Below are 13,689 nucleotides of genomic sequence, written 5' to 3'. Positions count from 1 at the left end.
GGATCAAAAGGAAATTCATTGAGTTTAGCAAATAATAAGTTGTACTTGTGTTTACTCTTAAGATCCATGAACCAAATTGTAATGGCCTTATAATAGTTACAAATTCCCCTGAAGAACGAGTTCAATGACTACATAGAGAAGAGACATGCTAACTAGACAAGTACTAGATTGTTAATTATCAGTAGCTATTAGCTGGTGGTTGCTGATATTAGTTTATTGCCAAATACATTGTAGATGTGTATTAGATAATGTGTATTCCTCTTTTAAGTTTTTTCTTACAGGTGAAATTTGTAACTAATTTCATTTATATATTTTTCTGCTCTCCTCTCTGCCATCTGTAAGTGCCCATCTTCTGTCTGAACTTCTTCCTTAGGTATTCCAACTCACTCTAATTATCAAAATCAACAAATGACCATTAAACACCTTTATGGGCCATGCAATGCTTGTCACTTTACATATATTTGCCCATTTAATCTTCGTTAACAACCCTGCATAGCAGATTCTACAGTTATCCTTATTTTACAGTTGAGAAAGTTGAATTACAGTGAATTTAGGCAGTAAGCCCAAGGTCACACACATAGCCAGGAAGTGGCAGAGAAAGTTTTAAATTCAGGTCTGATTAATTCTAAAGACATCTTTCCTCCATTGCAATGTTTCTCTTCTCTTACCACCTATGATACCATAATTTGCACTATGCAATTTTATACCAAACTGTTTTAAAATTGTCCTCTCTATGTTTAGTCTGATCTTCCTACCTACATGCTAATCAGGATGAGGAGAGGCACCATAAGTTAAGCTTCATTTCCAACTCCCACAGTCTCTTGAAGAGGGCTAGAAGTACAGAGACTCAGTAATGTGTGATTGGTTTTTGTCTTCCAAATTCTTTTACAAAATAGGTAATTTTTAAAAAAGTAACTAACTAAAAAAGTTCTCTTGTCTTTTTCTGGCTTGTTAAGGGGTATTATACCTTTCTGCAAAATGCCTTTTTTCCATCTCCTTGTGATTATGGTCCAAATCATTCAATTTGATCTCCCTAACTTTCCCATTGATTGGGAAGTGATGCTAGTAAATAAAGCACTTCAATAAATTATTACAGTATTTCTATTTTGGGAAGGAGAGACTTTTTTCATGAAAAATTAATGACAAATCATAGAATATTTAAGCTGAAGAGATCTGAAAGATCATTACATACTTTTTCTGTACCTCTTTCATGGTTCTCATGTCTGTCTGCTTTGTATTTCAGTTCTTTGCGTATGTGTTGTCTACCTTCTAGACATATAAGCTCCTCAAGGGCAGAAGCTTATGTCTGAGTTCTATTCAAGTCACCTTTCTATTCCATAAAGTGTTCTGCACCGTGCTTATGATGCATTTGGCAACCACTGAAGATCTGTGAAATTAATGAATCAAATCCACCACCTTTATCCTATGTTCAACAGATATGGAAATAGATTCACAATAAGTTTTTACATGACTCTAAGATAATACTGCTAATTCCTGGTAAAACCAAGTCTCGAACCTGTTATTCTGGTTGTTAAGTAAATGATTTTTCCAGAACATCTTGTTTCCCAGCTGGTTAAAAATAAGCATAGAATTTCTCTTAGTGTGTGTAATCCATCATTTGCCTTCAGTTAAAACTCCTGTTGACTCCCTATAGACCCACTGGGAATATACCCATTGTGGGAACCAGGACAGAGAACAAACACAGAGCACAAAGAGAAGGAAGAGTTATTTGTTCTCTCTTAGTACACTTGGCTAGAATGGGTTGTATATTTAGTAGCAATAAGACAGATTTAAACTGAAGCACTTAGAAGCAAGTCAAATCATAACAGTGTAGGTGTTTGGGATACATATTAAGAAATTAGGTCAGTCTCTGCCAAAGCTTGACTTAACTCTATATGAATGTGTGTATATGTGTAAAATTATAGATAACATGAAATATTTTTCTGAAGATTAATGATTACAAAGTTTAAAAATAATAATATAAGCCTTTAGCAAATATAGAAATGTCTTCTGTGAACTTGATAATGGAATATTAAATGAAAATATTTTCATATTATATTATATGGAGCGATCATCGGCAAGAATCATTTACCAAGTGTCTAATTGGTGCTAGTATATGGAAACTGAAAGACAAGAAGCTAGAGTTCCTGCCCCTACAAATTTACAATCCAGTGTCAAAAATAAAATATGTTCATAAACAGATGACTACAAAGGAGGACAAAGAAGATGACTATGAAGTCAGCGTAAGAATTTGGCCTTTATCCTTGGTCAATGGGGAACATTAAATGCTTTTGAATAGAGTTGTGATGGAGGAATGCAAAGTGGTGTTTTGGGAATATTAATGTGACATAGGTGTGCATTGATTGAAGGATGATAAAAATACCAGTTTAGAGATGGCTGCAACAATCCCTATGACAGGTGGTAAGGATGCAGACTAAGCTGCGAATGAAGGTGATGTGAGTAAAGGGGCAGGCCTGGGAGAAATGATGAAGTTAGAATCTACATGATTTGATGCCTAAATGGATCAAGAGAGGGGATATTACAGTTGATTCCAAAGAGAGAAATTGTTTTCTATGAATGATTTTATTATATTTGTTACCGCTATTGATTTGAATCTGTTACAAAGACTTTCACTTGCTATCTTTAAATTCCAATATCCCAGCATAAATTAGGCAGCATTGCTCATATATTTTGGCTTTCACAATAGGAAATCTTCATTACAAGGGGGGAAAATGGAGGACTTCATGATGGCAAAAGATGATAAATGGAACTTTCACTTCCAGCAGGAGGTAGCACAGTGCTGAACATGTAGCTGTTTAACAAGCATGGAAATGGAATTTAATTATTTGTGTGGTAAAAAGATCAAAATTCTGTTGGTTTTATTTCTAGCTCTACCAAGAAATACCATATGACCTTGGAAATGTCACTTAACCTTTCCATATCTCCATATTCTCTTGGCATTAAAGACCTTCAATAATCCTTCTAACTCTCCTAGTCCACGACTTGATGACTCTCAATTTGACTTTGGCATTCACCAAATATTTTGCTATACCCATGCTTCATTTCCAGCCCCTACCCTGGAATGGTAGGACCTGAATCTGCAGTCAGCTATCCAGACTGGATTTCCCCATGCTCCAAAATATGCTTGTTCTCTTACTTTGACCTCTCTCTCTCTCTCTCTCTCTCTCTCTCTCTCTCTCTCTCTCTCTCTCTCTCTCTCTCTCCGACAAGAGTTTCATTCTTGTCGCCCAGGCTGGAGTGTAATGGTGCAGTCTCTGCTCACTGCAACCTCCGTCTTCTGGGTTCAAGCAATTCTCCTGCCTCAGCCTCCCAAGTAGCTGGGATTACAGGCACCCACCACCATGCCCAGCTAATTTTTGTAACTTTAGTAGAGACAAGCTTTCACTATGTTGGCCAGGCTGGTCTTGAACTCCTGAACTCAGGTGATTTGCCTGCCTTGGCCTCTCAAAGTCCTGGGATTACAGGTGTGAGCCACTGTCCCTGGCCAAAACTCTTTTTTCTTAGTGGTAATATCAGCTAGGTGTTGAAAATAGAACAACCTGATCCAACAATTGCATACTAAGATATGAAAGATTAATCACATGAAAGATCCTCAAGGATTATCAGACTCTACAAAAGGGATCTCACTATCATGAGATTTCTGGCAAAGTTACAGAATAAAATCATGAAGTTCAGGAGAAAGAGATTTAGTAATACAGGCTTTTTACTCATACTATCTAAACCTGGTCCAGTCATAGAGATAGGTTCAGATTCAGGAATGCAGAATTTCATCCACATAATAGAAAACGGACTAGAAAGTAGACCATATTTTGAATGTTCACTTTAGATTGCCCCTGCTCAATTTTCATTTGTTCCACTGCCTGTTTTCTACCAACAGTTAAACAAATATTTATTTACCACCTAATCTGTATTATATGGCAAGTTGGTAGTGGTGTTTTAAATATAAGTAGAATATGGTATCTGCCTTCAAAGACCTTACGGTGTATTATGAAGGACAGAAATCTAAACAGATAATTACTTAAAAATATATCACTGGACATTTAACCCACATTCTTTCCTGAATGTGGGGAGTTCAGGGAAGGCTTTCCCGAGATCAAAGCTCAACAATTTTTTTTTTTCTTTTGAGATGGAGTCTCCCTCTCTCTCCAAGTCTGGAGTACGGTAGCGTAATCTTGGCTCACTACAACCTCTGCCATCAGGATTCAAGTGATTCTCCTTCCTAAGCCTTTCGAATAGCTGGTACTACAGGTGCACACCAACACGCCCAGCTAATTCTTGTATTTTTAGTAGAGATGAGGTTCACTACTTTGGCCAGGCTGGTCTCAAACTCCCGACCTCAGGTGATTCGCCTGCCTCAGCCTCCCAAAGTGCTGGAATTACAGGTGTGAGCCACCCTGCCTGGCCAACAGCTTTTTTTAAAGGTCTATAGACAAGGGCTGGTGCATATCATCATAACTGGCCTAATGTATGCAATCAGTATATCTGAAATGTAAGTCTTTGACATTAGGCATAGATTATTTACTTTTCCAAACCATACTGGTACATGCAACTTGCGGAGGGTTTTGCTAACTGTGATGTATATCACCAAAGCCAGTTACCTCAATTGTTCTTACAAAGAAGTCTGAAAGTGTATGCCTTTATCCTTTTGTTCTTTGGATATTCTGAAGAACTTGGCTCTAAATAAATAGTTCTGTCCTATTCTGTTTGTCTCCAAAAGGCAAAAGCCCTTATTTTCATTAATTCTAGCCTTCTATTCTGACCGTCTATAAACCCTGAGTTTAATTCATTCAAACTCTACATTCATCTAAGAATTAAAGAGTTTTTATAGTCTTGTAAAAAATAGTCCTGAAAGACTTTTTATTTAGTGATTGTCTCCCAGTTAGGTGCAAAATAGTCAGAATTAAAACATATTTCATGATGTTCTTCTGTTTAAGTGATTAAACTGGACCATGTCTAAATAAAAGTTAGTCAATGTTCAACTGAACTGGGATTATAAGAAAAGCCTTGGATATTTTGGAGGCTGCAAAATACATGGAAAAAAACCCTCCAAGTTCAACGTACTCTGCAAAAGACTATCCAATTCCAATGGTAAAATGTGGGAGCTGCATATGTACAAAAAGCACAGTAGTCAAAGCTTCTGCATCCGCCATCACCTTCCAACCTAGCAGGCCTTGGGTCCTGGCCAAACAGACACTCATCAGGGGATAAGTGGTCTGATCTGTGAACAGTTTGCACTATGTAACTGAACCTACTGGAAGAGAAAACCAGGAATGGACTTCTCCTTCTTACATCATTTTCATGAAGATTGCCAGTTACTGAGAGACTTCTATGTGCAAGTGTGTTCTTCAGTTGCACATATGCACATAATCAAAGACACAAGCCTTTGGACTCTAATATTAATACCGCTGCTTCCAGCCTCTTGAATTTTTTAAGTGCTAACTGGCTGTAATTGGCACCAGATACTTACGAATATAAGTATTTTATATTTGTCAGTGTTTCCTTTGCGCTTCAACCTAGGCTACTTGATGGTACTCTGACGCCTCGCTGGCTGGCTGGCGGTCACATGAGCCGTGAATGTACAGATGAATATACCATGAATTGACTTGAGGCACTGAAGCAGATGCACCTGTAAGCATGAGTGACAGTAAGACAGCAGGGAGCAAGGCTGCTGGTAGGTAGGCTGACTCAGGCTGGAATGAAACTCGGCTTTCCTTGGGAGACATGATGTGCTCCAGAAGCTTCTAGAAGATTCTAGACACAAGTATAGACCCCTCCCTGCTTCTCACCATCCCCTCTCAAAACTTCTTGCTTTCCACCCTGAATCCCCAATTCTGCCCAATATATGTTTACAGCATGGCCCTCTGTCTCTGTCTTTCTGTTATTTTCTCTCTCTTTCTCTCACTCTGTCTTCCCTTCCTCCTTCCTCCTCTCTCTTTCTCATACATTCCCTGCCCTTATACACTAAGGTCTCCAGACAGTTAATCTGCATCCCATAAATCTATCAACTTTGAAACTCTGTTGAAATCCCAAAATATTACCTATCAGCAAATTCTAGAAAGACAGTGCCTGGGCATAACTTCCATGCCCAGCTACCATGCCATACTGTGCAGCTGGCCGAGGCCTGTGTCCCCATGGGCCGTCCTAATACACTTGAAGGAGCCTCTGTGCCTTGTTGTCCCCATTATCATTGTCTTTTGTCATTTATGGAACAGTCTTGAGATGGAAAAGTTAAAAGAGGAACAATAGCTTTGCACCACTGTGTTTTGAATGTATAATCTTCTCTTGACCAACACTGACCAGATTTTTAGTAAATCCTTCTCAATAATTTTTAAGAGGACAGGAAGAGTATCGTCTTTGGGGGTCAAATGTCTCTGGCTGTGATGTTGCCACAGAAAACATTTGAAGTCCCATAGCTCATCAGGATTTATCATTTAGTCTGGAAAATGGACTTAATGGTAGTGCCACAATAGTGCCAACTGCAGCTCTTCATGTCACCTGTTTCATAAGTTACTGAGGCCCAGACGTAAAAACCAATGAAGTGACCAATTATAGACCCAAGCCATCCTTTACTGATTGCAGCAGAGCAATGATTCAGGAAAATTGTAATTAACCGTAGCACTAACACTGCTTAGTAGATGCCCGCCACTGTTCTAGGTGCTGTACATGCATTATTTTATTTAATGTTTACAACAAGCCTATGAAACATGCAGTGATATTATCCCCATTGTACAGATAAAGAAACTAAGGCATCAAAAAGTTAAATGACTTGCCCAAGGTTACACAGATAATAATTGGCAGTGGGAGGATTCAAACCAAGGCAGTTGGGCTCCACAGTAAAAAGACTCAACCAGTTGTGTTTTTTAAAAAAAGGCCTGAAGTTCAAGTATATATATTCTATTGACCTAGAGCCACCCATGGCACCTTTGCAAATCCCTTTTTTGGCTATTGGCCAGCTGTCTTAGGGGCCAGTTTTCACCATATCATTATCTTTAACATTTCTTTTTAAGTTCGTTTGAATCAAATGTCATGTGGAAAAAGGATTTTGGGGAGACAGTCGAGGTAGCAAGTGTCCTTTCCCAAAGAGCATCCACTCACCTGCACCCCTCATCTCATGGTCCTCTTAAGAATAACCCTGTTATTTTTCTTCTATTCCTATGTGAACCTTCAAATAAACAGATTATCTATAGATGTTTGAAAGAGATACCTGAACAGTGCAAGGCTACAATTTCACTTCCAACCGAGGTATGGCCCAGAGACCACCTTTATCAGAAGCATTTGAGAACCTTGTTAAAAATGCAGATTCCAGATACCTATTCTAGACCTGTAGTATCTCTGAAGGAAGAGTCCATAAGTCTGTGTTTGTGAAATGCTTCCCAGGTGACTATGATGCAACTGAATATTTGAGAGCCAGCACTCCATAGTTCAATGTGTAAAAGAAGTGATGACCCTGGAAACTGATGACCTAATAGATCTGGCTCTACAACTAATTTCCTGTGTGATTTTGGGCAAATCAATTAATTTCTCTGGACCTCAGTTTTCTCATCTGTAAAAAGGGACAAGTCTCTTCTTTTTATCCTCCCAAAGTTGTATAGATCAAATATTCATGTGTGAGAAACTTCTTTAGAGATTATAAAAACACACATTATTATTATTGGTAGTAGTAGTGGGGTGGGGTCAGGGAGAACAGACTGAAGAAGGAATGCTGTTGGCAAGGACTGATGGGAGGGAGATCCAGTTTTTTTCTTTTTCCCATCAGAGTCCAGACAATGGATTATAGTGTTGTGGAACTTCAAGAGTCTTTCCAAGATGCAGCCTCCCTCCCCCTTCCTCCATGATTTTGCAGTTGACTATTAACAGTGAAGAAGTAGGCTTCTCTATTCCACAATATTTATTTAGGTGAGAAACCTATCTGAACAGGTTGAGGTCAGCTCCAAGTTGAGATCAGTGGCCAACGTGGACTGTCAGTTAGGAGGACACTGGATCCTTTTCGTTTTTTATTGGGGCAAATGTAATTAAACAATAGTCACCAACATATCAGCAGAGATGGGGACAATAGATATTTTTGTGCTTATTTATAGTTAGGCATGGGATGGTGCATGCCAGAGGCAGTCATCATAAAAGGCAGAGAAAATATTATTTATTCTTCATGTTTAGTAGACTGCTATAACAAAATACCTTATCTGGGTAGTTTATAAACAATAGAACATTACTTCTTACAGTTCTGAAGGCTGGGAAGTCCCAGATAAAGGCATCAGCAGACTCAGTGTCTGATGAGGGCTCACTCTCTGCTGCATGGATGACACTTTCTTGCTGCAACTTCACATGGCTGAAGGGCCAAATAAGCTCCTTCTGGCCTCTTTTATAAAGGCACTAATCCCATTCATGAGGGCTCTGCCACATTGGGGGTTAGGTTTCAATATATGAATTTCCGGGGAGACACAAACATTCAGACCATGGCACTTAAGGAGTCCAAACATTTGTTTCTGATATAAATAGAGGGATCTGGTTATTTTCAAGATGTGTTACCCTACTTAGGTCCCATTCATCCCCTCTACTCTAGAAAGTTTTAGTCATAGGATTTCATCAAGGATATCAACACTCCTACAATTCAAATTGAGTCTAGAGTTTTATCCCAACATCTGGCTTTCAACTTCTGAATGTCTAGGTCATTCTTGCCTCTCAGAAAAGAATGTCTGTCCATTCTTGTCCATTCCCCAATTGCTCCAGCTTAGTGCCTTTAAGTTCATGAACTTTAGCTTGCAGAGCAGAGGCTGTACCTGAGGTGACCCCCAAATTCATCCAAATATTCCATCCAAAGGCAGGCAAATGCTGCATGGGAAATCACAAAGAAGAGGAAAAAAAGAGAGAGAAGAGACAAAATGAAGCTTTGACAAGCAGCTCAGCCAGACCAGCCCCTTGGAAAGGAGCCAGCATTGGGAAAGCAGCAGCAGCTCTGGGTTTCACAGTCAGTCTGGAATGTACTTCAATACAGCCCAGCCTCCATCTCGTTAGAGGCCTAATATTTGATGATTCAGCTGCTTCCCGGCTGCCAGGAGAGATTTGGCCAACTGTTTGAAAAACACTGTCTGCCCTAGACCACACTTGTTTTTATTCTCTGCCTGTTGTCAGGGGCCTCTTCTGAAATGGAACACCTCAGGAAATCAGACCCAAACTCTGAAGAGTTGATGCTCCCTCTTGCGCCCCTTTCAAAAGCAATTAAACCAACATAGGGATTGTTTGCAGCAAAGTGCTTTCCTAGTGATGTTGAAAGCGGACAATGTGTTATCAGGAAATGATCTCTCATTAGATCTCCTTTAGATCAAATGAAAAACATGGTGTGCTAGCAGACATATCAAACATTAAAGGCACAGCTGAGATCTGCCATTGCTGAACTCCCCATATATCAGTTTGTTCAAAGATGCAGGTTAAAGGGTAATGGAGACAAGCATTCTGGGAAGGGATTGAGCAAGAGCCTCTGCTGTTGGCTGGACTCTTCAACTCTTCCGTTTGCTTCTGAGAAGTCTATCTGAGCTGCAGGCATAACTTTCTAACAAAGAAAACTGGCTCTCAAAGTGGACTGGGCTTCCTCACACAGAAACGAACATTTTACCCTTAACATAGCTTAGCAGCTAAGAGGCTGATCTTTGGAGTTGGAGTGCCCGAATTTGTAGCCCTGCTCCACCATTTATTAGTTCTGTGAACTTACAACCTCTCTGTGTCTCACTTTTCTTACTGTAAAATGGGCCCAATAATAGCACCTTCTTTATAGAGTGTGAGATGTAGAGCATAAAGTTGACATAGGTGAGTGGTTAGAATAGGGCCTAGCATATAATAAGCCTGCCACAATAGCATTAACTACTATTGTCATTATGCCCCTGAAAATGTTCTAGCTAACACCTCTCTTTTACCATGCCGTGTGGCAGAGTGATTGAGAACACAGTCTTAAGTTTGAATCCTGCTTCAGTTTAGACTTGGTTAAAGTTACCTAACCTCTGTAAGCCTCAGTTTCCTAAGAAGACAATAATTGTACCTATTTCATAGGGTTGTTGTCAAGACTAGTAAACTATGTAATAAACTTAGGCAGGTGTGGTGGCATATACCTGTAGTCCCAGCTGCTTCGGACACTGAGGCAGGGGGATCACCTGACCCCAGGAGTTTGAGGTTGCAATGAGCTATGATCCTGTCACTGCACTCCAGCCTGGGCAACAGACTGGGACTCTATTTCTAATAAATAAATAAATATGTAAAATTTATGTAATAAACTATGTAAAATGCTTAATGCAGTGGCTGGCCCAGAGTAAGTGCTCAATAAATGATAACCAATAATATAATATGCCTAAGATTCTGTAATTCTACAAACTTCATCTCTGTTTTTTCCCCTAGTTTTGACTCTATGTTCATACTGGATAATAAACATTCAGGATCTGCTAAGAGGTCCTTATACACAAAAAGCAGATTGAAAAGTTATTGCCTCTCCTTATTTGAAAAAAAAAAAATAGTAGCGGTGTCTTCATTAACTCTTTGCTCAGGAGGAAGCAGAGTTACCCAAGAGGGCAGGAAGTAGAAATGAGACTCCTGTCTCCTCAACCCTGAGATGCTTCCATGGTCTCAATAGTCACTTGGTCTAAAAGCTGAAAAGGGAACCACCCGGAAGCAAAACCAGAGTAAATTGGCAATTACCAAACTCTTTCCCTGTAGGAAAATGCTTGGTTACTTGTCAGACCTTTGGCCCATTCAGTATTTCTCAGTGTATTCTTTATTCCTCTTGTAGGCTGTGAAAACCTGGATGGGAAGGATGACAAGGAAGAGAAACAAGTCCTTTGCCCTCAAACTTCTCCTGTGGCCTGGCATGGAAAGTGGACTTTTCTTTCCAGAGAAGATAGTGTGACCTTACTGAAAAAAAGAAGCCAATCTAAACAGTTGTGATGGTTCTGTACTCCTCTGATGCTCCAGCCTGTTTCTCAGCTGGGAAACATGATTTAGAAAAAATCCATGTTGCCCCCTTTCTCTTGCACTTGTTGTGTGAACATGCAGAAGGTCTCATATTATCCCTTGTTTTTCAAGCAATAAATATATTGAGAATGAAGAGGACAGCATTGCTCTAGGTTCATCCTGGAACGTGAAAAGAAACTAGATCCTAATCAACAGATTCTCAGAGAGTGATTTAGTGTGTCACTGGAGAACTTCTTTTCATAGCATCATCACTTGACTTTTTGTCCCAATTTACAGAATTGTACATGTAAATCCTTGCAAGAAATACCTTTCATGTGACTGTGGTTCTGCAGAGTCCAAACTAATTCTCTCTTTTCTCTTTAATGCAGTGGCTGCCCATAGCAAATACCATTGATTTCCAGCATGGTTTCAAAGAGCTTCCAGAGATTTCCTGATATCTGATTAACTTCACCCTTCTCAGGCTCTCTTCAACTCTCTTTTCCCCACCCCATCATCTCAGAATTCTTCACCAGAACTGAGAACATAGTGACACAGATGGTTAGCCCACTTTGGAAGCCTTGTCTTGCTTTCTACAGTCATTAGCGAACCACTCTTTTATTAATTTTCACAGAGGAAAAATATATGCAGACATCATTTTCTATTACTACTTAAGAATGTTAAAATGTTATAAAGTGGGTTCTAGGCATTTTAACAACAAAAAGTGAAGGATATTTTAATAGTCACCATAAACAGCAGCCCATTGTACTATAATTATTAATAGTTAATTATTGGGCACAACAGAATATGGAACAGACTATTCTGTCAGAGAGTGTTCTACAAGAGACAATTTTATTTTTTAAATTTGTTTTTAAATTTCAGTAGAGACAGGGTTTTGCCATGTTGCCCAGGCTGGTCTTGAACTCCTGAGCTCAAGCGATCCTCCCACCTCAGCCTCCCAAAGTTCTGGCATTGCAGGCATGAGCCACTGTAAAAGGCCAAGAATCAATTTTAAAAACCAATCTGGGGTGCAAAGTAAAAAAGCAAAGCTTGCTGGGCTGTGGTGGAAATCTGTTGGCAACAGTGTAAAACAGAGCAAGGCTTATCTGTACAGAGTCTTCATGAATGATCACATTTTGTCCACGTAGGGTGAGAAGACAAAGAAATTGGTTCTCAAGGGTGACGTGTTCTCTCTCTCAGTTCTGGGGGCCCAAAACCTTGAGAGTCAACTTAACTTACTCAAGGATGATTGAGCCCCAGAATGGCTTATACTATTCCAAATCTGAACTTCACCCAAATCTAAGCCTGAACACCCTATTTTCTGCACAGGCCATCTCCTTGGTTAGGAGGTCCATTTAGAAAAACAACTTACTGTCTAGATTTTATATTGTGGTATACTTTAATGATACAAAGTCAGAATAGACCAGGTGTGGTAGCTCATGCCTGTAATCCCAGCACTTTGGGAGGGTGAAGCTGGTGGATCACTTGAGCCCAGGAGTTCAAGACCAGCCTGGGCAAAATGGAGAAATCTTGTTTCTACAAAAAATACAAAAATTAGCTGGTCGTGGTGGTGCACACCTGTAGTCCTAGCTACTTGTGAGGCTGAGGTGGGAGAATCGATTGAGCTCTGGAGGTGGAAGTTGCAGTGAGCCGAGGTTGCCCCACTGCACTCTAGCCCAGGTGACCGAGTGAGAACCTGTCTCAAAAAAAAAAAAAAAAAATCAGAATAATGGAACTAAGAGGTCGTTTCATCTAATGGAACAACCTCTACCACCTAAATATTTTTGTCAGACCTGTGCCCAGTTATCTGAAATGAGAACATCCTCTCTCTGGGAGATGCAGGAGACAATGTAAATAGACATATAGTAACCATATTTGCTGCTTTCTCTGATGACAATGTTGATTTTAGGAAAAAAGTCAACAAAACACTGAACAAAGTCCTGAATTTTTCCGCAATGACACATCAAAAATCTTTTGACTCTGCAAATTCTCTTTTAAAAGTTAAAGGTTCTCTTGTTTTTTCAGGTGCCCTAGTCAGGATGAGGCTGACCCTCATCCCTTTGGGCAGAGCTCTCAACTCCCACTAATCTCTCTATAATACCTGCAAAGTCCTATTCCCTCCAAGCAAAAAGGGATCCCTTTTTTTAAAAAAAAAAAACAAAACAAAACAAAAACTTGATTCCTACCTCAACTTGAAAAGTACTCAAAGATGAAAAGACTAGTTGGGTATTGTGAGAAACCAACAGCTTTATAAGGCGGAGTTGGAAATGTCTTGGTGCTGGATATGCAACAGTTCTTTGACTTTTGCTGGACTGGGCCACTGTTGAAATTTACTTGGGGTGGCTACCAAAATATTAAAGAAATATTAGGAAAAGTTATAGATTAGTTTTCGGTGGTGTAAACGTCTCAGGCCACCTTACTAATTCCTTTTCTAAGCTATTTATACCCCAACCATACATTATTCACCACTCCTTTCTTCTCACCCTCCCTTCCTTCCTAAGGTATTTGTTGACAATAATATTAGGCACTATTCTAGTTACTAATCTGTGACTCCAGAGATCCATAGCATCTTTTTTCCTTACTGTTCCCAGCCCTGTTTATAGCTTTTTAAACCAGTGCACACTGTAGATCTGAACTGGGCTCTTTTGGGGTTTTTTGCAAGATACATCTACCTTTTCACATCACAAAGAGACCTTTTCCTCAAAAACGATTCCACTGAGCTCATTCCACTGCTCCCTA

The 13,689-nt window shown here is 39.6% G+C and overlaps 1 protein-coding gene across 1 annotated transcript in view; it reads left to right on the top strand.

The window, feature by feature from the left end:
• The window catches only part of LOC144581147 (uncharacterized), a 206,818-nt gene extending 195,711 nt beyond the window's left edge, over positions 1-11,107 (top strand). Inside the window, exon 4 of the mRNA XM_078363602.1 lies at positions 10,793-11,107. Within this exon, the coding sequence (XP_078219728.1) occupies positions 10,793-10,947 (155 nt within the window). The 3' untranslated portion in view covers positions 10,948-11,107. The remainder of the gene's footprint in view (positions 1-10,792) is intronic.
• The last annotated feature ends 2,582 nt before the right edge of the window (positions 11,108-13,689 follow it).

Source organism: Callithrix jacchus, chromosome X, assembly GCF_049354715.1.
Source record: "Callithrix jacchus isolate 240 chromosome X, calJac240_pri, whole genome shotgun sequence".
In the NCBI taxonomy this organism is placed as follows: Eukaryota; Metazoa; Chordata; class Mammalia; order Primates; family Cebidae; genus Callithrix; species Callithrix jacchus.
Note: the sequence above shows the minus strand (reverse complement) of the source record. Positions and strands in the feature narration are given on the sequence as shown.